The sequence below is a fragment of the Rhinatrema bivittatum genome, chromosome 8, assembly GCF_901001135.1.
Source record: "Rhinatrema bivittatum chromosome 8, aRhiBiv1.1, whole genome shotgun sequence".
In the NCBI taxonomy this organism is placed as follows: Eukaryota; Metazoa; Chordata; class Amphibia; order Gymnophiona; family Rhinatrematidae; genus Rhinatrema; species Rhinatrema bivittatum.
In genome coordinates, this window is record NC_042622.1 from 175036149 (window position 1) to 175062391 (window position 26243).

A 26243-nucleotide genomic window follows, 5' to 3' on the forward strand; every position below is an offset into this window, starting at 1 on the left:
TTCCTACAGAAAAAGTTCACTTTTTTTCACATCTGGCTTGGTACAAAATGGTTTATAACGGTGACCTCTAACTCAAGTATTTCCTAGCTGTTAAGGGCCCAAAAAGGAATTTTTCCAGTTGGTTAGTGCGTGCCAGGAAATGCCTTTATTTAATACTTTCTGCTGTTGATAGTTTATACTGTAAACAAAATATTTTCTTTTATTTTAACAATGAAAACTGCTGGCTGCTTCTGAAATTGCCTAGTAGTGGAGTAGTAGTCACCTCACTCTGTGCTGGAAACCAGCCTCAATTTACACTCATTGTCTTTGCTTCCCTTTTGATGAAATATCCCTTTTAAGCGATGTTTTCCTGTTTTCTACAGAAACTGTTTGTTATCATCACGTTCAGCAAGCACATAGTGGAGCAGATTGTGTCCCTAATCGGGTGAGTAACTGGTTTGGGAGAGGCAAAACCTCATTTCCCTGTTGACGAAGCATGCGGAACAGGATGACTTGCTTGCTCTGGGATTTTTGTTTTCACTGGTTTGGGCTCTTTACCTCAAGTAACGGAATAACATTGACTTGAGACTTCAGCTTGTTGGTTTACAGTGCTGATGAAAATACCATAGAATAAGTTTACTTCAGAGTAACACGATGTCATACGGTAGCTCCCAACAGAAACAAGCTAGACTAGCCATGCCAGTAATTCTCCCCGCTGTTTGAATGGAAAGCATTGCATGTTTTGTCTTCTACTTCTAATCAGTTTGGAGAGTGGAGTAAGAGGGCATGGGTCACCAGCATCACAATTGCTCACAGTGGGCAGCGTCTATCAAATATGAAGAATCCTGCATTCACACTCCATATCTTGCCAGCTTTATATATACTGTAAAGATATGCCCTTCAGCCACTAGAAAATGTATGACTCAGTGCATGGATGAGACAAAGGTGCAGGGAAGAGGGTTTTAGATTCCTTAGGAACTGGGAAACATTTTGGGGAAGGGAAGCCTATTATGAAAGATGAGAGATGTACCTTAACCAAGGTGGAATCAGGCAGCTGTCGCTAACATTTAAAAAGGAGAGAGAGCACCTTATAAACTAGTTCATGGAGGAAAATTGACAGTTGCTGAAGAATGCATGATTCGGGTATGATGTCTCTTAAAGATGCTCTGAAGTTCCTGTTTTGATAGTATCCCGATAGAAATTGTAGTACGGGCTGAAGCAGCTCAGATGAATTTAAATACAGAGTAGACAAATATAAATTATTCCAAATTACTTGTATCAACTGCTAATAATCGGATTGTCTGTAGAAATAAAAAGCAGTCTTTTAACTGTCTGAATGTAAATGCCAGAAGTCTAAAAAAAATATGATGAGAGAGTTTAAAGGGATATAGACATAATAGGTATCTTAGAGACCTGATGGTAAGAGAATAACCAATGGGACACTGCTGTTCCAGTATACAAACTGTATGGAAGTGACTGGGCAGACCAAATTGGAGGATAGCATAGAATCGCAGAGGATAAAAGTTCTTCAGGAAATAAACTGCACTCTGAAATCTTTAGGGATAAAAATTCCGTGTGTGATGGGGAAGATTATAGCAGTCGGGATACACTACCATCTGCCTGAACAGGACAAAAAAAGCAAAAAAACCTGAGAGATGCTAAAATTGGCAGTACAGTTATAATGGGAGATTTACATTAATGATTGAATAAATGTCTCATCAAGACATGCTAGGGAGGTAAAGTTTCTAGATGTCATTAATCATTGCTTTATGGAGCAGTTAGTCCTGGAGCCAATAAGAAGGGGAAACTGCTTTAGATCTAGTTCTCAGTGGAACATAAAACCTGATAGAAGGAATAAAGGCAGTGGAGCTGCTTGGCAGTAGTGATCCTAATGCAGTCAATTTGAAAATAGGGAAAAACATAAGCAGTGGAAGGTTTGGTGTAAAACAGTAACATGGGCCAAGAAAATTTGAGAAGAAACTTGCCATAGACACTAAAACTAATATTAAATTTTTTCAAGTATATCAAAAGCAAGACGCTTGTGAAGGAGTCAGTTGGACCACTAGATGAACTTGGGGAGGAAGGGGCAGGGTTTCCAACTGCTTGGTTTTGGATTGGACAGCCAGGTTTTCAGAAGTGCTGTACAGTGCCCGGTTAGAAGTACTGACCGGACACTGAAAATCTGTATTTTGAGGGAGGCTCCTCTTCTTTCACACAGCTTCCTGGTTACAAGAAAAGACAGAGCTGAGCTGTGCTCCCTGCCCGCTTGTCTCCTCTCCTGTGGTGTGATTGGATGGGGGGTGGCATGGGGAGAGGAGGCGGGACATAGCACAGGCCTCAGTTCCCAGTGGCTCCACAGATCTCTGCAGCAATCACCCTCTGGGTCCCTCCCTCACTTAGTGCTGGGCCAAGACTCGAGAGAGGGGCTGCAGCCAGCCAGCCAAGGGATACAGGAACAGAGGAGGGGAAGTTGGAGAAAGAAACAGTTACATGGTGAGGAAAGGGGGACACAGAGAAAAGGGGAGGGAAAGGAAGATAGACACATGGGGAGCAAGGGAACAGGAGGGCATATTGAGAGACAGATGGCACAAGGGAGACAGATATAAAGGCTGGGAAGGTTTTAAGGAAAGGGAGAGTGGAACTACCTGTGTCTGAGAAAGGAGGCTGTGTTTGGGAGTGTGCATGTGCGTATGAGAGAGGGAGGTTGTGCATTTGGGAGTGTGCATGTGCGTATGAGAGAGGGAGGTTGTGCATTTGGGAGTGTGCATGTGCGTATGAGAGAGGAGGTTGTGCGTTTGGGCATCTGCATGTGCGTATGAGAGAAGAGGTTGTGCGCTTCTGAGTGTGCATGTGCGTATGAGAGAGGAGGTGCATTTGGGAGGGTGGGTGTGTGTGTGTATGTGGGGTGTGTATAAGAGGAGGCTGTGTGTTTATGGGGAAGTATGGAGGTGGGTGTATATTTGGCTTTAGTTGTGATAGAGAGCAAAACTGCATGAGAGAGGATGCGGTTGATGTCTTTATGAGGATAGTTGAAATAAAATTTATAAAACAAAGTATATTGAGGGGGGTGCTTGGAAGCCAAGTAATGAGTGGATTGACAACTGACAGTAGCTATAACCTCCCTCTCCCAAAGCATAAAGTTTAGTCGGGTGTCCATGTAAACATTTGCCACCCTAGGAAGGGGGTGAGGACAGGTCACTGCAACAAATTCCACAACTTGATTGTGTGCTAAGTTTTGAAAAATAATTTATTTTTTTTTTTACTTTTTTTCTTTTTTTTTTCTGAGGCGGATGTTGGGGGAGATACCCACACCTGTAACTGTCTTTTGAAGGTGATGATTCAGGGGAGCTGAAGCAAATCGCTGTGAAACTGGAAGATGTGTAATAAAGCAACTTGACAAACTAAAGATTAACAAATCACTAGGTCCAGATGTTCATCCCAAAGTTTTAAAAGAACTAAAATATGAAAATGAGCCTCTTACAAGCAATCTGAAACATATAATTAAAATTAGCCACTGTGCGTGAAGACTGGAAAGTAACCAGTTTAATGCCACTTTTTTTTATAATGGGCTCCAGTAGACAACAGTAGGAGCTATTCTTGAGTACAGAATTATTGGACATCTAGACATGGCTTAATGGAGAAGAGCCAACCCAGATTCAGCAAAGGGAAGTCTTGCCTTACCAAGCTATTAAAACTCCTTTGAAAGTGTAACCAGATGAGCCAATCAATGCAGTGTATCTGTATTTTTAGAAGGCATTTAACAAAGTCTCTCATGAGAGGCTGCTCATGAAATTTAAAAAGTCACTGGATAGGAGGTGATGGCCTGTAGTGGACTGGTAACTACCTGAAATATAGGAAATGGGCTGTGACTCAATGTTCAGTTTTTCCCAGTGAAGAGAAGTGGATATTTATTTTTATTTTATTTAACATTTTTTATATACCGAGGTTCTAGAGACAAAATCACTAAGCACTTCGGTTTACAGACAACTATTGAAATGACTAACGTGAGTCTTACAGAGAACAGGAAATAAGAACTGGGATATAAAAACAATTAAACTCAAAATGACATAGAATCCTTAAGTAACAGAGTTAGTAAAGATTGGTAGTCAAACATGTAACAGGCGATTAAATGTGACTAGAGTATTATGAGAATAAATCTATGGTGGTTTGGTAGTGAAAAAACATGATAATTTGTATCAGGTGTGTAGGAAGGATGAAGTCCGAATTAGGCGTAGGCTAGGGTGACGAGCCAAGTCTTGAGTCTTTTTTTGAAAGTAATTGGACAATGTTCAAGTCTAAGTTCTGAAGGGAGAGAGTTCCAATGATTCGGGCCGACTGTGGAGAAGGCTCTTTTATTTGACAATGATTTGAATGGAGGTGTTTTTAGAGAGCCTTTTTGGGCAGCTCTCAACGGGCGGGAAGATGAATATAATTGTAAAGGGAACCTGAGGTCAAGAGGGGAGGATTTGTGGAGTGCCCCAGCAGTCTGTATTGGGACCAATGCTTTTTAAACGTTTACATAAATAATCTGGAAAAGGGCACTGTGAGTGAGGTGGTCAGATTTGGAGATGACACCCAATTATTCAAAGTGAAGTCACAAGCACATTTGTGAGGGACTGCAGAAGGAACTTGCCAGACTGGGGAGCTGAGCATCTAAATGGTAGATGAAACGTTATGTGGGCAAGTGCAAAGTGATGTGCACAGGAAAAATAATCCAAGCTAGAGGTATGCAATGCTGGGTCCCGTATTAGGAGTCGCCACTGAGGGGAAAGTTTTCTTAGAGTTATTGTGGTCAATGCGTTAAAATCCTCGGCTCAGTGTGTGGCGGCAGGCAGACAGGAGTTATTCAGAAAGGAATGAAAAATAGGATGTAACTATGCCTCGATCAATCTGTGGTGCTTGAAAAGATTTAGAGAGGCAATGAAAATGATAAAGCGGGATGCAGTGGCTCCATTGTGAATAAAGGCTAAACAGGTTAGGCAGAAGAGATGACGGAGAAGAGATACGATAGATTTTATATTAATGTGAGCGAGGTAGAACAGGCAAAGAGGGGACAGTTCTTTTTCATTTCGGATAGCACTAGGATTAGGGGACACGCCATGAAACTAGCAGGAAGAAGATTTAAATCAAATTAGAAAAGGGCTGGGGTTTCTTGCCAGATGTGGTCAAGGGGTTTAAACGGGGGTTTGGACAAGTTCGTAGAGGAAATGTCAAACAATTTACTAGCCAGGTAGACTTGGGAAAGCCACTGCTTATCCCTGGGAGTAAGTAACAAGAAATGGATGTGACGGGTACTCCCTAGAGATCCAGACTGGCCATGCCTGAGACAGAATGCTGGCCTTTTTGGTCTGACCCAACATGGCATATCTTCTGTTCTTGTGCAACTGAGCTGAGACTTTCCGCAGGGCAACCAGTGTTCTGGCATTCTTCTAATGCTTGTGAGTTGTGTTTATTGAATCTGTATGGTCCAAGACCAGTAATGCAACATCTCCAACTTCCCCGTCAGTGCGCTCAAAGTGCATTTCTACATTGCTGTATGGTTTCCTGCCATCTGTTTCACCTGTCTGCATAGGAACTGATTTAGATCTTCAGATGTTAGATTTTGTGATGATTAGAGTCCCATCAGTGTTAACATTGCTTAATAAAGTAGCAACAAGACTTGTATTATGGAATACAGTTGGCAAATGAGACAAACATGGCTGGGGCAGTGTTGGAGAGAGCTTCTGAAATACACTCTGCAGTCCTGATCCCTAGTCCTCAGCTTAGAGTGAGAGACATTAGTGCTTCCCCTTATGTGCAGTTCTGAAAGGAATAGTGCATTTTTTTAAATTAAGTTATTCTTTCCTTAGCCTGCTTTCCGAAGGGACAGAAGGCGAGGTTGCTGCTGTATGTGTGTGCCTAATACGTTTGTGTTTGATATCCCATCCACATCAAATTTTCAGCCCATGTCAGGGGGGAACACAAGGACTCCGTCAAGGGTGAATGTCGTTGCAGATCCACGTGTACCTGTGCACCGTGGCTCATCAGTAGGCTCATCTAGTTCTGGGTGGAACATCATCTTGCATTCAGTAGATTGTGTTTTCTAGGGCCTACTTCTTATTGACTTCAGCCCACACCAGAGATGCAGTTCTCGTTTTCTTGTCCATTCTGCACATTTATTAAGTGATGTAGAAAAATGTTTCCTTTCTTTCTAAGAGTAAAGGAAGAGAATTTTTGGTAGTCTTTCTTCGTGAATCACTTTGTAAATATTTGGGGGGGGGGGGGCGGGAAGTGACTGCATACTTGATTATGGAAAGCTCAAATACCAGCAGCCTCCAACTGAGAGCCGTTTTTGGCAGTTATCTTTGTGTGACATGAGGAATAAAGCTGGCTACCTCAGGAGTTTGCATTAGGGAATTCCCAATTGAAGTTCCAGCAGTGAGATGAGCAGTAGGACCCCCTCCCCCATGGGAGTATGTTGCTGGGTGGTACAGTGATACAGAGCATGAAGAGGTTCTCATGAAGAGACAAGTTAACAATTGTCGTCACTGCTGTAGCATTTCAGCACAGATGTGCTCTGAGAGAGGCTTGGGCTCATGGTGGAGGGATTTAATAAAGGCGAGCCTGCCACTGGCCCTGCTTATCCATACCTAGTACTACTGAGACTTAAAATACTAAAGGCAGCATCTGCTTCATCTGTGTAGCAAGGGGATGTCCTGATCTAGCTGATGTGAAAGGCATGTGACCTCTCCTCCACCCTGGCTTGCGGTGCATTTCCCACACCATTCTATCTTTCATTTCCTAGATAAACCTTAGGTCTGTTCAGAGCTGGCTCTCTAGCAGAGGTTTAGGGATTTGCAGTGCTGGCTGAATAGCTTATTAGGCCTGAGGTGTGAGGCGAGTGCTTCAGAACGGGGGGGGGGGGGGGGGGGTTTACATTTTCTCTGTAGTTTAGCACCTTTGCAGATAGTCTGTGCATCAGTTGAAATTTTAGCATGCTTGAAGAAGACTGAAGTAAGATTTGTTTTTTTAAATTAAGTTGGATGATATCATGGGTTAACAATGTTCTCAAGAGACAGAGAGAAGTCGGAATGTTCCGGTTTCCTTGAGTTTTCCCAAGCACTGTCTGCAGGATTACTTCATCCGTTCCTCCCTCGCTTTTTCTCTCTTTATTATTGCTTCTTTCTTACAGCATATAAAACATTTTAAACATGTCTTTTATGTAGGAGTGGATTTTTATAGGCTTTATTTGAAAAATGGCTCCAACCTTTTTTCTTTTCATTTTTTTTTAAGCTTAATCTTTATTGACCAAAATACATTTTTCCACTGTTTCAAATTAGACTATGCATTACCATAGTTCTGTTGTATAACATGGCGCTTATTTTGGATATGAGCAGAGTTGTAGAGACAAACGTGAGCAAACTCTGTTCACTAACTCGTCTGACTCCCGCCTCACCGTAGCACTAATCTTTTAATTATAATCATTTTGTTGCCTGAACGCAAGACACGTACCTCTTGCGCGCAATTTTTAATTTGCACTTTCTTTGCTATTTCTTCGGTGGTTTAGACTAAAAGAGAAGGTGGGGAGTTGTAAGTACATTATAATGAAATCCCTAAATCCTTACTGTGAGGTTTGATATCTGGAATGACAGAGAGCACCAGAGATGGTGAGAGAATGCTCTGAACAGCTTCTGCAGGAATTTAAAGCAAACCAAAAGCAGGTCTTGTACAGTTGGAGCTGGACTTTAGGTGCCTTTCATTACATACATTTTTTAATCTAATAGTATGTTTTCTGGGTTTTTTAAATTAAGGTTGCTGCTTGGGAAAATGCACCAGAACTTTTTTTCTTGTGCTGACTTTTTGCATTTTCCAGTAGCGTGATCAGGTATAAAAGATGAAACTCAGATTTGATCCCGATACTCTCTGCCTGCACTTTGACCTACCTGCCAGAAAATACTGGATCCGCCAGGAAAGGTCTGGCTGCTTTGGCTCTGGTCACATGTTCAGGCTTGTTGTATTACTTCCAGAGTATTGAAAGTAAAATGATTGACTTTCTGAGTGTACACTGCTTTTCTCCTGCCCTGCCCAGTTGCTGATTGAGCCTTTAGTGTTACTGAATGGCGTGGAAGGTTCTTCCTAGAGCCGCAGAACCAGCTTTGCAGCGTACAGAAGGACATTATCCCCTTAGTGGCAGAGAACAGGAGCGAAACATGTAGGTCGGCCATCGTGCAATGGCATTCTTTTTCCTCTCCTTTTTCTTTTTCTTGAGATTTAATCCTGCTTCTCACCAATGCCAGCTGAAACAGTGCGACATCTGATCTCGCCAGAGATCCACTCCGTGAGCCGGCCCTGCTTTCTGAAGACTCTTCCCCTGTCTGCATGCTGATGACAGTGTAGTCTTCAATGATGCGAATAGAATATGAGAATCTGAAAGGGGAATTTCATTTGTAACTTCTGGTTTTGTATAGTATTCGTCGCCTTCTGACCTCAGTACGTGGGGGTCAGACAGGTAAAGGGCATGCACTGGTGCAGCATGACAGTATCTTCTCTGCAAAGTGTAAAAACTGCTTTCATAATCCCTTGCAAATTCCATCTTTCTCCTTCCGGTCTTGCCTCCTGCTTACAGATGCAAATTCTAAATGAGCAATTCAGGCTGCGTTGTTTTTCCCTGAAAATTTGCTAAAATTCTCACTTTCTTAATTTCTCCCATATATGAGCAAAGACTTGGGGTTTCTCTGTTAGTCCGCTGGACTATGTGGAATTCAGGGTTGTAGGCGAGACGAGCTTAATCCATCTGGGATGAGCTTTTCAGAGTGAAGAAGAGGGGAGAACTTGAAAGCTAATCACACTTGTAGGCGAGACCTTGTTATTGGACTAACTTATGACAAATACTTTTCACGAAAACATTTGTCAGATCATGACTGTCCAGATTTCAAGGTTTTGCGTTAAATACTGCAGCAAATGTTTGTTTTTTCTTTTTTTTGTGAAAAGGTGAGCCATCCCAAATCTTTGCAAAATTTGCAAACCAAACTACATTTACCATATCTCTGGGAAAAGGGTGTCTTCTTGTTCAAATTTGCAGCAGAGCTCTTCAGATAGTTCATGCAGAGAAAAGAATATTTGTTCCCCCATTGTCTGAATAAATTGTGCAGTAAGGCATTTCGGGAAAAACATAAAGCCTTGATATTTTTATGATATTCTGCTGTTTTACCACTGCATGATAAATGTTATATCTTATGTTTTTAATATTTTGATCTGCTCTACGAAGATCTTATTTGGATTGACAGACAATGAATGCTGTGAAGTAAATCTGCGGCTCAGTGTGCCTATTTGCAAGTAAGAATGGTTAGGCAACAGCCGATTTGGATGATTTTGCTTTCTGGACAGTGTTTTAAGTCTTGGGGCGTTAATTACTGTAATACTTTATTGGTAGAGATGCCAGTTGCTGTGATCAAGAAACTCTAACTTATTCAAAATAGTGCGGCTAGGTTAATTGGCAGAAAATTGAAATGAGTGCTGCTGCATTGTTACTGGTGACGGAGAGAATAAAGTTTAAATTACTAACGATGCTTTTTCGCTGTTTGCAGAGTACTTGTAAGATAAGCTGGAACGGGATATTCTAGGTCAGGCCTTGCAGTCTTTGCCGGGTTTCCAGTTGTCATCTTCAGTGGGAGATGAGTTTTGGTTGCAGCATTTTAGTAGCGGAGCTTCATAACTATGAAATATATTACCAACTGCGGTGTGGTCTGAACCAAAGTATCAAAAGTTCTGGAAACGCGTTCAGGCTTTCGTGTTCCCTCGGGCTTGAGTGGGTGGGGTTGCAGGGGTAAAGGTTTGGCAGTGAAGAGGGGGATTTTTATATTTTTTATGGATGGTTTTTATTGTAAACCGCTCTGGTTAGTTTTGCTTATGGTACGGTATATACATTTTTAAATAAAATAAATGTAGAATATTCAAAATATAGAACTTCAGCTCACCCTTGCTCATAGACTGGTGTGAATTCTTTACTGTATTTGACTAACACTATACTTTGCATTTCTTCTATATTTACAGCATCTGCAATAAACTCTTGTACCCCTAGTTAACAAACTCAAGTACCATGTGTAATGGTAATCATCAGTTTTGTTCTCGGATCTGTAGAGATTTTCAGTTTGCGTCACTGGAAGGTAAATTTTCCCATGGACACACAGCGTCTCCATTCTGGCAATCCCCACGTTGATATATGTTCCATATGTAGAGTATGGTAGTATCTTCTGAATAACAAGTGAGCTATACTCAGATGTTGGTCGCATGTTAAGTGATTATTTTCTCACAAATTTGTGATCCACAAACTTGATTTGTTCCATTCTTATTCATTTCCTTCTACATTTTTAATAGAAATATTTATATATTTTTCTACTAGTAAAAAAGTGCTCATACTCTAAATGTCCTATGGTATTCTCCCCATGATCATGTGACTTTGATTCTGTTGCTCGGCACTGGGGCTGCTACAAAAGTGGTGGTTCTTAGGTCTGATTCAGACCTTTTGGTGTAGTGCATATTCTTCACACACTTCTGATTATATAGACCTTAGTGCGCAATTGCTATGCTTCAGGCCAAAATGCTTACATCTGGTATAACGATTTTAAAGGGTCACACTTGCCCTAAGGCATCCTGTCGTTATACATTACATGTAAAACACTTCTCTGAGAAACTAGAGTCCATGTAAAGTTTTTTTTTTTGTTTGTTTGTTTTTTTTGTGTTTGTTTTTTTTATATCATCAATTGTTTGGCATTAAAATTGGGGAAATATTTGTAGGTTGTGACACCTTTTTCTATTGGTCCTTTGAAAGGTGTAATAATCTCCTAAGACTCCAATTTCTCCGTTGACAGGCAGGCATGGATTAGCCATAACACGTGAATGATGTCATCCAGTGGCACGGATACCGAGCTCAGTGAAGAGTTTGAGCATGCATGAGCGTTCCCATACACATATGCTATGCTGAGCTCCTCAGACTTTCTTCACCTGAGGTACTGCATGGACATGTCCCAGTCTCTCTTTAAAATGTTTGGTTTTGGTCTTGGTGACTTTGCTACTACCTCAGCAGCCCTTCAAATAGAACTTTTAAGTTCTACAAAAGAAAGAATATGGAAAAGGCCAAGAAGCCCTTAGCCAGTATCCTCAAGGCCTGCATCTGGGGACAGGGGAGGCTGGATGACCATCATGGATAAGTGTGGTCTATTGATGCGCGGGCACAGGCCATAACTCCTCCAACTGCTACTGCTGTGGTCGGATGACCCCTAGGGTGTAATGGTGATACACCTAGAAGATGGAGGCTTTAAGGAAGACACCAGCGCATGTAAACTCCATGCCCTGGTGCAAAGCTGGGAAGCAGAGATACTCCTAGTCCAGGAGCGACGCATCATCAGACACTTGGCCAAACATAAACAGGAATCTTCCCCCTGTTATTCTTGTAAGCACAGGAAGGATCCTTTTGACCACCACCCGGCACTGATTCCCTGATCCATCTCAGGTGCCGATGGAGGTGCCAAGAAGAGCGTCTAAATGGCACGAGTGGTCAGCCGTCCGCCGGTTAGGAAACAGATGTGAGTTGACTACCTTGCTAAAGCATAAGCCCTGGAAGAGACTTAGGGGGGCACTCCTGCACATATGCCTATGTCAACAACCCTTGTTCTAAGCGGATAACATTTTGAATACATAACATAATAATAAATTCACATTTAAAGCTGATTCATCCTGCTATGTAGGAAGAACCCTGTTCACAGGTAAGCAAACTTGATTTTCTCCAAGACCTAAACAGCTACTAGAATTGCACTACATATGTGGTGAGATTTTTCCCACATGGTTTTCATAGATTTGAATTGGACCATGAGGTCCTTAGCAGCAGGTCAGCAGCTGGACAAGGGATGCCTTCAGCACCCCTGCCCCCTTCCCTTTTGGGCTTACATGCTCGCAGACTGATTCAGACGGGGGTTGTTCTTCTTGCCCACCCCTGCCTGACTGTGCAGGAGAGGGGTAGGAATTCTCTGCTTGAGCAGAATGGTTTTCTTTTTCATTTCAAACTTAAAATATGATTTCACAGTTTTAGAGCATGTATTTGCTCCTACATGGAGCCCCTTTTGTCTCAGGAAAGGCAGTGGGGACTTGAAGAAGCTTGCATAATGGAAACCGTTAAAAACCTGGCTGTCTGCTCCTAAAGACAGTGCTATGAAGACTGACATGTTAGGAGCCCCCCACCTCACATATGGCTCCCACAGGAAAAATTGCCTTGCAATTTCTTCTGCTTTTTATTGATTTTATATTCCACCCTTTGGCACTTCGGAGTGGAGGTATTTCCCCATCCCCAGAGGGCGATGTGACCTGCCCAATACCAGTGCAATCTTACATTCGCTGTACTAGCAGTTTTTAACAAACTGTTGTTGGAACTGCAGCCAGCCCAGATGTGTCAAAAATAGATTTTTTTTTAATAATTCTTTTTGAGCTTTACTTGCTTGTTTTTCTTTCCAAGGCAAAGGATGGGCCAGGAGAGATGCTGCAAGATATCATTATGTCACGTAATTTTCCTGGCTATCTTACTCTTCGCTGAGATGATCTCGTGCCCTGTAGAATGCATGGTCTGCAAGTTTGCTACCCTCATTGACGTTTCCTGGCAAATATCTGTGTAGGAGAGGGCTGGTCTTCCACCTACACAGCCAGTCCTTCTGGTGTCCTGTGCATTCATTGTGCAATGTGTGGGCTGGAGTCCTCATACAATACACAGTGTGCAGGTGTCGCTGGTACAGCATTGCCAAATCTGGTGTCTCCTTTTGCTAACCTACGATATAAATAAAACACACGCGCTCTCATTCTGAGGGTTGTTTTTTTTTTTTATTTAGATGCTGTACAGGAAACAGTAACTTAATGTATTTCGAATATTTCCTGGAAATCCGATCTTTCTGAAGAGTAGTAACCTACATGAAGGTTAAAGCAGTAGTTGCTACCAAAACTCTTTTAGTAATTCAATCAGTAATTAAAATAAACACAGTCATTCAGATTCTCTTTGTCTCACTGGTTTGTTTAACAACTGAGGCAGCACAAGGGTTTGTGGTTTGTGAAAGCTTCTCCTGAGCCATTCCCACCACTGGAGATCCATGTAAATCTGAGCACTGCTTATCCTCTGACTTCTGGGTTGGTATTTCCCTGATGCTCCAGCAGAAACAGCTGAAGACGCGATTTCTTTTGCACCTAGGGCAGATGACCAGAATAATATATACACATCTCTTTTTCTAAGAACGTTGAAAAGCATAAAGCCATATACATTTGGAGAAAGTAGTAAAGAGACTCAGGAATAAGACAAGCAGAAGCATTAAAACCAAGACTCCAGTAAATATTTTGATTCAAATTTTGTTATGCGGGAACTACCACCTAACAGCCTTTTTGATTCACCATCCATGACACAGTGGAGAAGCAAAAAAACCTTTTGATTGAAATAATTTCAATGAGGAAGCAATAAACTTGCTGTTCCCACTATGGTCCCAGCTCTGTGGGTTGTTTTTTTTAATTAAAAATTTATATACCACCTGTAAATTGTGTTAACTAAGTGAGAATACAAAAAAAACATAGTGGAAATAAAATAAAAATAAATCACACATACATGGGATACAATAAAACTCAAAATTAGAATAAAATTAAATTTAAAAAATTAAAAACAAATGTAATCTAATACAATTACAGATAAAATAAAACTAAAATTCAATCAATCAATACTAAAAATTACTGTAATAAACCGACAACACGGGCAGGTTAAATTGGTTAGACCTGCATGGTACCCCAGGTATGTGCAGAATGCTGTCTTATAACACTAGACCTTTCAGAAGCTATACAAACCTTGTGTGAATATGGAAACAGATCAGTGTGAGGTTTTGTTTTCTGGCAGGGTGGAGAGCAATGTTTTGTTGCAGGAAATACATTGTTTGAAGATTTTAAGGAGCCTTGGCTTAAGATCTTTGCAACAAACTTTTTCCATAGAGAACTGTCTTCCCCCCCCCCCCCCCCCCCTATTTTGATTGCTTCTTAAACGTGGCTGTATGAAGGTAAAAATATTTTATAGAATTTTAAGAAAATAAAGAAGTAATAGGGAAGAAAATCAGCTGCCTGTTTAAACAAAAAATGGTTCCTCCCTTTAGCTTTGATTTTTATTTCATTCCTAAAGAGAGGTTATTGTTTAACATTTCTGAAAAATCTTGCCTCATAACCATGAGGCAAGATCATCATGAATCTATAGAAAATGGAACATAGCTGCACAGATCTTTATTTATATTCCACCTTACAGGCAGGTATTGCAGCATGTTTGCAACTTATTAAATAAAATGTATTGGTATAAAAAAAAAAAGTGACTATAAATAAGACTAAAATATAGGAAATGAGATGCATGAAACAGACCATTTTGCAATGCAGCAATAATAGAATTGTTTGGATATTAGCAATGATTTGGAATTGAGTAGAACTATTTCCCAAGTGATATTTCAGAAGGGTCAGTAGGAAAGGTTTGTCCTTTCTTGCAGGGTGGACACTTCAGATGATGAAGCAAAGTGAGAAGTGATCTGGGAAGGCAATCAGGTGAATACTTACTGTATTCCTTGATGCAAAAAAAGCATAGAGACCACCATTTGGTGCACAGAAATCCAATAGGACCAGTACCTGAAGGGGGGGACACTATTGTGCACCAAACAGGAGAGGGATTTCCAGGCAATCAGGTACTTTGGTCTCTGCAGTCTTCCAATTTCTAAGGTATTGTTGGGATGGAAGTGCATGAGCATTGGAACTGTCACTTTGCACCATCTTTTTCAAACTGCAAAAAAAATAAAGCCCAAAATATTCCAAATCAAAGTTGTTGAGCTAGAAATTTACAAAGCATTGAACAGGTCCTTTTTACATTATTTTAGTTTACCTCTGCAGATTTGAAATACAGCATCTTGTATGAGAGGCTTAAAGTTCCGCAAAAGGAAGGAAAAAACAAAAACATGTTTAAAAATTGCCCAAACTTTGAAAGAGCAAACTTGCCCAGAAAATACTCTAGCAATTTTGCAAAAGGCCTAAGTGTGATCCTGAGTTGGATGATAGCTTATTTGTTTCAGCAGTTATTTTAATGGCACTAATGAACAAAATTAAGTCATTGTTTCTTGGTCCAGCAGTTTTCTCAATCGGATCTGGCTGCTTCCGGGCTGCGGTGCTGTGAGCCCTCACTCAGTACCATCTAGGATATTTCCCCCTGTTTTTATCACCTTCCCTAGCCCAGCCATTGCACCGTGATGCTCCTTCACCAGGAGCTAGAGTCCTGAACACGTGCACTCTAGTTTTGGCCAGTAGGTGTCGCAATTGAGCAATGCCTGGGGATGCCCTCCTTCTCTCCACAACATCCACAGCCACGGTCAGCTTGAAGTAAAAGCTGGGGCCAAGTATCAAACTTGGGTCTTGTATGCAGCATTGGTGCTCGAGTTCTGGGCAGAAACATCAAGTTGTTGCTGCTGTCTGTAAACCTTTTCTGTTTATTCTCGCACCTGATGTGAGACAAACTCATTTTTTGCCAATGGTGCAAAAAATCCTAATCATCTATGCTGGCATTGAATTTAGGAGGCAGTTTTCAAAGGTATTTATGTGGTAAAGCATAACTGATGCCCTTGAAAACTGCTCGAGCTCTATGTGCATAAATTTACACACATCCGGGGGCGGGATCAGAATTTAATTTTCAAAAACCATGGGGCAGATTTTAAAACCTGTGCGCGGGTGCAGATTTGTTCGTGCAACCCAGCGAGAACAAATCTACACCCGATTTCGCGCATGTTATAAAATCCAGGGTTGGCACGCGCAAGGGGGTGCACAATTGTGCAAGTTGCGCGAGCTGCGCAGCCTGCCTCCATTCCCTCCACCCCCCTGCACCTTCCCCTCCCTTCCCCTACCTAACCCGCCCCCCAGCCCTACCTAGAAACCCCCTCTCCTTTGTTGAAGAAGTTACGACTGCCGGCCAACGGCCAACCCGCGATCCCAGGCCACGCCCTGCCCCTTTTTGCAAGCCCAGGAACATACGCGCATCCCGGGACTTGTGCGCGCCGCCAGGCCTATGCAAGATAGGCTCGGCGCATGCAGGGGGAGGTTTTCGGGGGTTGCGCGCGTATCTTACACGGGCAATCCTTTGAAAATGTACCCCTATGTGTGCAAATCCTCAAGAAAAGACCCGCGCCTCCTATTTGTGCGCACACTTTCCCCAATTCAGTTTTCAAAGGCTGAAAGTTCCTTTTCAAAATTGGCATAAAATGTGCAGGTAAGAACTACCTACGGACTTTACTTACCCACATGTTATGCAAATTGCTCCCATAAAATCCCAGATGGGAAGAGCCACCGTCAGACTAAAAAAAAGAGATTAGAGCGGATTGATCATGCTTTGGCTTCACTGCAGGGATTGCGCCAACTTTAATCCCCTACCCCAATAATAGGAATAAGAAAAATACCAGAGCAAAACTGGAACCATTTTCTTTTCAGTGCAGTAAAACTGGAAGAAACTGTGCTAAACCTCATTGTCTCTTAACCTGCCAAGGTCCAGCATGGGCATCAGTTCATTGCTAAAGCATTTTCAGATTGTGATTTGGATGGGGGGAGAAGCCTCGGTGATTGGCTGTTGCTTAGCACTCAGCAGAACGCTGTCATGCGTGTTAATGGTCTCCCAGATGGATTTATCATGCTTTTGAAATTAGTGTGATTTAGATTCTAAACTAAACTTTTATATGCTGGTTTTTAATGCTCAACGTCTGTGTGGAACTGCTGAATTTGGCCTCGCCTTCACTTTCCTGTTGTTAGGGGCCTAACTCAGGGCTTAGAACGTGAAAATCCCATTGCCTGGTTGACTGCAGTACCCGTACCATTAAGTGCCAAGAAAAAATGTGTACAAAACAAGGCTACCTTGGCAGTCTGTAATTTTATTGCATTATTTAAAGCCTTTAAAATAATTGTCTAAAACCTTTTTTAAATATCTAGGGTGTAATATAGGTCACCTCCAGTACTAACGACCGAATGGGTCAAAGGCCCAAGGCAAACCAAAGCTTGTACTGAGAGGAAAGGCCCTTCCTAATGGTAATCTGAAATGACGGTAAATATTGCACACAAGCTGCCTATCAGAAGGTAGCACTGAGTCACCATTTGCCTCTTGTGATTTCTAGAAGAATTTTGAATGCCTAGGATTAGACACATTCTGTATAGTTTAGGTCTGACCTGAGCCTGGATCTTTAATTAGTAAACAGGGTGCGAGTATGTGTGGCGGGTGCTTTTTTTAAAATTTGACTTTGCTCAGTGGCATGTTCACCAGTTTCACGAGGAACGCTCCTGCAGCTAACATTAATATTCTGTTTTGAAGTGTTTAAATGACATGGTTTGAAGCCAGTGAGAAAGGGGGTCATACATGAATTCCCAGAAAACTAGAGAGAGGTTGCTCACAGGCGAGCAGACAGCTTAAATTAACACCAATCATTGACTTAATTGGGGATAGAATGGTGATCATTATTTTGTTCTTGTACTTTTTTTGTGGTTTCTAGCTTTTGGCTTTAAAGTTTCAGTAAAATACAGTTTGTCAACCCCAGACCAGGAATAATCTTCAATCATACAAAACCTAAAAGCCCTGCTAGAGGGCCAAGTAGAAATGGATCCATCTCTTCTTGTGTTTTATTTTGTTCTTGAGGGTTTTGGGTTTTTTTTGGAACTATTTGAAAAATCCTGAATTTCACAGATTTCTTGACTCGAAGACTGTAAAGCGCATAATGTCTGCTTCTTAATAACTGCTATTGTAGTTGTACTGCTAAGGAAGAAGTCTCATTAAGGACCATAAAATAAGTTTGGAGTCTATATCTTTATTGTCCCTTGGAATAGTATATGGTGTGTTACACCATTATGAAGGTACAGTATTTCTGTAATAGGATGTCAGGATAATACCGTATGCTAATAGCTTATTTTCCAGATGATTTTTGAAGGTCTGAAGCATAGATCACCTTAAGCTTATGGGCTTCAGGTCCTAGGCAGTGGCTCTCAAACCATTCCAAAGAAAGCCTCCGACGTCAGCAGAGGTTCTTTGTTACAGTGGCAACCATCTCACTTTAATATGAAGTATGCAACCTTTTAAAATAAACGCAGGAAATGAACCAATACATAATGGATAGAGGGGCTAGCAGCTGAGAAGAGCAGGGATGTTGCCACTCACTCTCTGTGCCTTGGCATGGATAACTGACAACTCGGTACTGACTGCACTCTTATTTTTCCCTTGGCATGGATCAGTTAAGACAGAGCTTTTACACTAAAGGCTTTCCCATATTGTGGCTAGGGTAGAACGCTGCTCAGAGGATTATTTATCAGATAGGAATAGTGTTTATGAAGCCACTTTACTGAACTGGCAGTAGAGAGATTTAAAAGGATTTTCTGGAATGTAAGATCTGGCCCTGACCTCATACATTTGAGAGTATATCTTATGTTAATAGAAACAGGACTGCAAGAAAAACAAATCTGCCCATCCACACAAACTATTCAGCTCTACAATCACTACCTCTCCCTCAGAGATCCTCTGCTTTCTTGAATTCAGATACTGTCTTTGTCTCCACCACATCCACTGGGAGGCTGTTCCACACATCTACCACCCTCTCTGTAAAGAAATATTTCCTTAGTGTACCCCCTTTCATCTTCATCCCAGAACCCATTTTCTGTGCATGGAAACCCTTGGAAGTATTTCAGTGAGTCTATCATATCTCCCCTATCCTGCCTTTCCTCTAGGAGTGTACATGTTTAGATCTTTGTCTGTCTTCAAGGATAAGCAGGATGGGTAATCCTCACACATGGGTGACATCAGATGCCCAGCATGCCAGCATCCACGTGGGGTCCCTCTTCAGTCTCTCTTTCTGCAAAGCTGAAGCCTTGCAGCTGTGGAGCTTGTGCTTTTTTTGCTGTGGAAAACATTTTTCTTCTTTCCCGAGTCCCGTTGGGTCCCTCTGTGTGTTTTTGGGTCTTTTCTCATGGTATTGGAAAGTTTTTTGTGGTACTCTGTGATCAGTTAAAGACGGTGTTGCCTTCCGGTGGTCGCCAGGCATCGACCGCTCGCCGCATTCTTTTTTTTCCATGGCGTCATCCGGCTTCCGCCACTGCCCCCAATTCCCCCAGACTTTGTCCATCACAGACACCCACGAAGTCTGTATTCTGTGCCTGGAGGCATTGCATGAGATCTGTGGCTGTGACCTTTGTGCCCAGCTGACCCCCACAAGGGTCATCTGGCACACCTGGACAAAATGGAGAAAATGTTTGGCGCTAAGAAATCGGAACCATCGACATCAGCGTCCGGGACTTCAGCACCACAGGGTAAGGGAGTCTCGGCCACAACCCCCTGTGTCCCCTCCACTACCGAGCCCTGGTCCAGAAGTATGGGCAGGGGACCGAGCGAGGTTGATATCCTCGCGTTCCAGATCAGGTTCCTCACCATCTCTCTCTGTTCTGGGGAGGGAACGGGGTGAACATCGGGAAACGTCCAGGAAGCACCAACACCAGTCTTCCTCCTTGAAGACGTCAGACCATGGGAAGGCACTGTCGTCCGTGCCACCCCTGAAGCTGTCCTGTGCGGAAGATGTTATACCCTCTGGACATCCCGAGGAATCTCGGCAGTCCCCACCGATACCAGTGGAGAGTTTGGTTCCCCCCCACTGTTCCGGGGGCAATCCAATTCCACTGCCACCATCTCCTCAAGCCGCCCTGTCCTCTGCAGCCTTTGAGGAGGAGTTGGAGAGACGCATGCAGCTGGTGGTCAGCCGGGCCCTGCAAGGCATGAGCCTCTGGTTCCACTGGGACTGCCACCGCTGTAGGAGCTGACTCCATTGGTGCTTGCACCTCTGTTGGAGCGGCTAGACCTACTGCTCGGAGTCTTACCTACGCAGCCAGCCCCGATGCCCTTGAGTCCATTCAATATGAAAGAGTGCATCACCACCGCTGCCTCCACCAGTTCCCGTTCTGGTGAGTGATTCCTCAGACAAGGAAGGTCCATCGGAGTCGATGGCGCCCAGATGCGCACGACAGGCACTAGCCCTACCAGGGTCTTCGGGCCCAGTGCCCTTCGGGCCATCGATACCCCCAGTGCTCCCAATGCCTATGGATCCGTCACTGCCGATGCACCCCCAGATTCCACCGGTGCTGACTTCGGTCCCACCGATGCTCCCGAGGTCTCCAGGGTCTCAGCTTAAGACCCCGGTGGGGGCTCCACCTCGCATATCTCCAGGCATTCAGAGTGAGAAGGAAGCCCCATACAATTCTTGGGAGAGAGAGGCATCAGTTTGCTCCATAGAAGAATCTGAGGACTTACCTTCTGAACCCTCTCCACCAGAGGAGAGGCATAAGGCCCCACCAGAGGATCTGACTCTTTCTGGCTTTGTAAAGGCCATGGTGGAGTCTGTACCTTTCCAGCTCTTAACAGAGCAGGATTTTAGTCATAAAATGTTAGAGGTCCTGCAATTTGTTGATGCTCCTAAAGACGTGGTGGCTGTGCCAGGTCATGACATTTTTAAGGAGCGAGTCGTCTGGCTCTGGGAACATCCCATCTCCATCCCACCAGTGAACCAGAAGACAGACGCAGTATATCCAGACCAGCCCACCACAGGTTTTGAATACCGGTAACTTCCACACCAGTCGATAGTGGTGGAATTGGCCTTGAAGAAGGCAAAGAGGCTCCGTACTCATGCTTTGGCCCCCCTCCCCCCCGGGTCGTGAGCACAGAGCTCTGGACACTCTTGGATGGCGGGTATTCCAGGGCTCAATGTTAGCAGCTAGGATTTCTTGCTATCAACTTTATATTGGCCAATACTCCAGAAACCTCTGGAAACAAGTCCAAGATTTGGTGGAACACCTCCCACAACAATTTCAGGATGAGTTGCAGAAGGTAGTTCAACAGGGCCTGGAATGTGATAAGCATGAAATCCAATCTGCATGTGATGTGTTTGAAACCACAAGGAGGGTGGCGGCAGCCGGCATTGGAGCTCGTTGTGTGGCCTAGCTGCACGCTTCTGACCTCTGCCCCAAAGTACAGTATCGTCTGCCAGGTATTCCCTGTACAGGGGAGAACCTCTTTGGGGACAAACTTAGAGGCGGTAGCACAGCTGAAGGATTATCACGAAACCCTTCAGCAATAGTCGGCCAGCATCTCGGACATCCAGCCCTCAGGCAAGAAGCCTCCCAGGCAATATACAAGATGCCCATTTTACTGGCCATGAAAGTATTATGTGCTGGCATTCAGAGCAAGACCCCAGCAGGCGCCAGCTAGATCAAGGACCCAGCAGCAATGTGCCCCCCAACCAGCCCCTGCCCCACCTCAGAACACCGCCATGGGGTTTTAACTGGTGGCGAGAGGGTTTGAGCAGGTAAACCCTACCCCAGAACACTGACCCCCCCAGTGGGGGGCCGCCTGCAGTTCTTCACCGACCAATGGATTTAAGTCACTTCAGTCCAATGGGTCCAATCTACCGTGAGGCAGAGGTACAGGTTGCATTTCCAACGGACTCCTCCACGTCTCCTCTGTCCTCGGTGGAGATGTACAGAGAACCAGTAGATATTCCGAGTAGAGCTCTCTGCCCTCTTAATGGCTCGAGTGGTCGAACCAGTACCGCCAGGCCAGTAGAGTGATTGGTTCTACTCCAGGTATTTCCTGATTCCCAAGAAAACTGGTGGCCTTCGCTTCATACTAGATCTGAGGGCATTAAACCGGTTTCTTGTCCGAGAAAAATTCAAGATGGTCTCGTTGGAAACCATGATCCCTCTTCTCAGAGGTAGGGACTGGCTGTGCTTCCTCGATCTCAGACATATACACCCATATCCCCATTTCTCCCGCAGATTGGAGCTATCTTCGATTCATGGTAGAAGAGGACCACTACCAGGGTGCTGCCTTTTGGCCTGGCATCGGCACCCTGCGTCTTCACAAAATGCCTGGCAGTGGTGGGGGCTTATCTAAGGAGGCAAGAGGTACATGTTTTCTCTTACCTCGACGATTAGCTTATCAAGAGCGATTCCAGGCAGGGGGGCATTGCGTTCCCTACATTTCACCATACATGCTCTGGGGGGCCTGGGATTTCTAATCAACTACCCGAAATCCAATCTCTAGCTGTCACTAAAATTGGACTTCATCTGAGCCAGGTTCAGTACTGTCCAGAGGAAGGCCGCCTTTCCCTGGGACCGAGTGATAACCCTCACTTCTCACTTTCGGGGCACATGGCAGTGATGGATCATGTCACACCGTTCACTTGGCTACATATGCGCAGGGCGCAATGGATGTTGCGCTCACAGTGGCGCCAAGACACTTAGGATCTTTGGACTCGCATCCTAGTCACCACTCCACTTCGGCAATCCCTCGTGTGGTGGGAAACCCTATCCAACCTGGAGAAGGGGATGCCTTTTTGGGTCCCTCAGCCCCAGATCTTCCTCACCACAGATGCATCTCACACAGGTTGGGGAGCCCATGTTGTAGGCCTCAGCACCTAGGACCATTGGTCCATGCAGGAGCAGTATTTCCAGATAAACTTCCTGGAGCTACGGGTGATCCATTACGCCCTGGGGGCATTCTGGGAGTACTTGATCAACAAAGTAGTTCTGGTTCAAACTGACAATCAAATGGCGATGTGGTATTTGAACAAACAAGGGGGGACAGGATCGTACCTCCTCTGCAAAGAGACAGTGCGGATTTGGTCCTGGGCTCTTGCAAGAGGCATCTTCCTCAGAGCTGTGTACCTACCGGGAACAGACAACATCTGGCAGACTCGTTGATTTGGACCTTCTGACCCCACTAATGGTCCCTGAAACAAGAGGTTGAGGACCACATCTTCTGCCTGTGGGGGATTCCGGACATAGACCTGTTCGCTTCCCCAGAGAACAAGAAAGTGAATTGATTCTGCTCTCTGGACCGAGCAGGCAGGGGGATCGATGTCAGAAGTCTTTTTGCGGCACTGGAGCACTGGTCTTCTGTATGCTTATCCTCCCCTGCCATTGGTCTTAAAGGCACTTCAAAAGCTCCAACAGGACCGAGGCACCATGATCCTGATTGCACCCTTTTGGCCATGCCAGATTTGGTTCCCGCTTCTGCCTCACACCTTACGATCCGGCTGGGGACTGCTCCAGACCTGATCATGCAGGACCAGAGCAAGCTACGCCACCCCAATCTCCAACCCTTGTCCCTCATGACATGGATGTTGACCGGGTGACTGTGCAGACCCTGGGCCTTTTGGATGGTGTGTCTCGGGTTCTCTTGGAGTCCAGGAAGCCTTCCATGAGGAGATCTTACAATCTCAATTGGAAGAGGTTCTCTGTTTGGTGTGAAGAGCACGGTTTAGACAGATTCTCATGTTCCACACCAAAGCTTTTAGACTACCTGTTGAATCTCTCCGAGACTGGCTTGAAAACCACTTCAGTGAGTTCACCTCAGTGCCATCAGAGCATATCAACAGGGGATGGATGGCGCTTCCATTTTCACCCATCCACTTGTAGGGCATTTCATGCGAGGCTTGTTGCAACTTAAGCCTCCAACATAGCCCCCAGCGGTCTCTTGGGACCTCAGTGTGGTCTTGACTCATCTCATGAGAGCTCCGTTTGAGCCCCTGGGATCTTGCAATCTGAAGTACCTATCCTGGTAGGTCATCTTCTTAGTGGCTATCACCTCAGTGCACAGGGTCAGTGAGCTTCAGGTTTTGGTGTCATATCCATCTTATACAAAGTTTTTTGTCATAAAGTGATCTTGCATACGCACCCAAAGTTCCTCTGAAAGGTGGTCATGGAACTCCAACTCAATCAATCCATCCATCGTATTACCTACTTTTTTTTCCAAGACCGCATGCTCACCAGGGTAATGTGCCCTGCACACTGTAGATTGTAAAAGGGCCCTGGCCTTTTATCTGGAACGAACAGCACACCGCCAGTACACTCAACTCTTTGTCTCCTTCGACAGAAACAGGTTAGGAGTCGCAGTGTCCAAACAGACCTTATCCCATTGGCTAGCAGACTGTATTTCTTTCTGCTATGCTCAAGCGGAACTAAACTTGACATGGCCATTCGGTTCAGACCATGTCAGTTTCGGTGGCTCACTTGCGTGCGGTGCCCATTCATGAGAAATGCAGGGTGGCGACCTGAAGCTCACTTCACACATTTGCCCCTCATTGTCTAGACAAAGATGGACGACGTGACAGTCATTTCGGCCAGTCAGTCCTCCATAGTCTATTTCAGCCATGAAAGCCCAACTTTTCCTGTCTTGTGCCCTTTCTTTGGGTGCAGATTTGCTCCACTTGTTCTAGCAGCTCTAGTTGTGCACATTTGCACCTGTTAAATGCTACCTATGTTGGGAGCAGCCTGTAGTTACATATTCACCTATGTGTGATTACTACCATCCTGCTTGTCCTTGGAGAAAGCAGAGTTGCTTACCTGTAACAGGTGTGTTCTCCAAGGACAGCAGGATGTTAGTCCTCATGAAACCTGCCCGCCACTCCGTGGAGTTTGGTTTCTTTCGGTTTTATTTTTTTGCAAATTCTGTATTATAAGACTGAAGAGGGACCCCGCATGGATGGTGGCATGCTCAATGTATCTGTCAAAGTTTCGGAGCAGGGCTCCATCTGATGATGTCACCCATGTGTGAGGATTGACATCCTGCTGTCCTTGGAGAAAACCTGTTACAGGTAAGCAACTCTGCTATCCCCATGTGCTTTAGAGCGAAAACCATTTTAGTAGTCACTCTCTGGACAGACTCCAACCGGTTGATATCCTTTTAAAGGTGTGATCTCCAGAATTGTATATGGTATTCCAAATGAAGTCTCACCAAGGATTTATACAAGGGCAATATTGCTCATTTTTTTCTGCTGACTGTTCCTTCCTTATGCACCCAAGCATTTTTCTGGCTTTTGCTGTCACCTTATCCACCTGTTTGGCCACCTTGAAATCATCAGATGTGATCACCACCAGATCCCGCTCCTGTTCCGTGCTTAGAAGAATTTCACCCCCTGTACTGTACTGCTCCCTTGGGTTTCAGCATCCTGCATGCATGACACTGCATTTGTTAGCACTAAAGTTTAGTTGCCGTAATCTAGACCATTGGTATTCACACTGTCCTTGAGGGCCACTAACAGGTCAGGTTTTCAGGAGATCCCTAATGCATAGCACGGGAGAGATTTACATACAATAGAGTCAAATGCATGCAAATCTCTCTCACTATGCATTGGGGATCTCCTGAAATCCTGACCTATTGGCAGTCCTCACGGGCTGAGAGTGAATGCTACTGTTCTAAACCATTGCTCAAGCTTCACTAGATCCCTCCTCGTTTTCCACACCTTCTAAGTGTCTGTCCTGCTGGAGATTTTCATATCTCCAAAAAGACAAAACCTTTTCTGATAGTCCTTCCACAGTGTTGCCAGTGGACATCTTTGGGATTATCTATCTGACTTTGTCTGCAAGCTTCCTGTTTCTGCATTGAAGGCAAGGAATTTCTGAGGTCTTCATGTAGAAAGATATCTTCATTAGGACTGATAATCACCTGAACTGAGATGGATAATGTTCATAAATACAGAAATGCATTTGCATTGTAATTAAAATTAAATTGTATTTAATGGCTATTTAAGGTAAAATATAGAAAGAAGTGCAGAGAACACCATTAAATTGCTTATGGGACCTGCAGACAGAAGTTCTGTTTGCATCAGTTTAACTATTCAGAGGAAAATCTGTTTAGTACCTGCATCGTCTGAGTACCAAGCCAAACCTGGTCTCGTCTCTTGAACAGCTGTGGAAGAGGAAGAGCTGTTAATAGGATCTTTTTGAAGCCACTAAAATGTGCACTATTTTCAAAGCCAATTACTCAGGTAAATAGTTTGGCTGTAAAATGCCCTCCCCTCCCAGGCTAAAATAGCATGTGGGCATGCACAGCTGGGGCATGTTTAGTTTTGGGAGTGAAATGGCACATTTGCTATCCTCGTCCTGGCTGCCTGTGTAAAATACACCTGCACTTTTAGCATGCATACACCGTGGCTACTAACTTTCCAAAAAGAGAAACCATGTGTGTGTACCTGTGAACATTAGTCACAATGTGTAAGGTCTAACAATGCCCAGGTACCTCACAAATAATGTGGGCTATTCAAAAGGGCTTCCTTAGACAGCTACAGTACGAGATTGAACCTAACCTTCCCCTATCATTGCTCCTTTAAAGTGTAAATCAAGAGAAGAGGTGAAGCTTTGGCTATAAAAAGGCGCACAGGTGTTACATGAAATCCAAGATG

The 26243-nt window shown here is 44.0% G+C and overlaps 1 protein-coding gene across 2 annotated transcripts in view; it reads left to right on the forward strand.

Annotated features, from left to right (window-relative positions):
* Positions 1–26243, forward strand: part of VMP1 (vacuole membrane protein 1) — a 188373-nt gene that overhangs the window by 148588 nt on the left and 13542 nt on the right. For both annotated transcript variants that reach the window (XM_029611543.1, XM_029611542.1), the window contains one exon: positions 363–424. In XM_029611543.1, coding sequence (XP_029467403.1) covers positions 363–424 — 62 coding nt within the window. The remainder of the gene's footprint in view (positions 1–362; positions 425–26243) is intronic.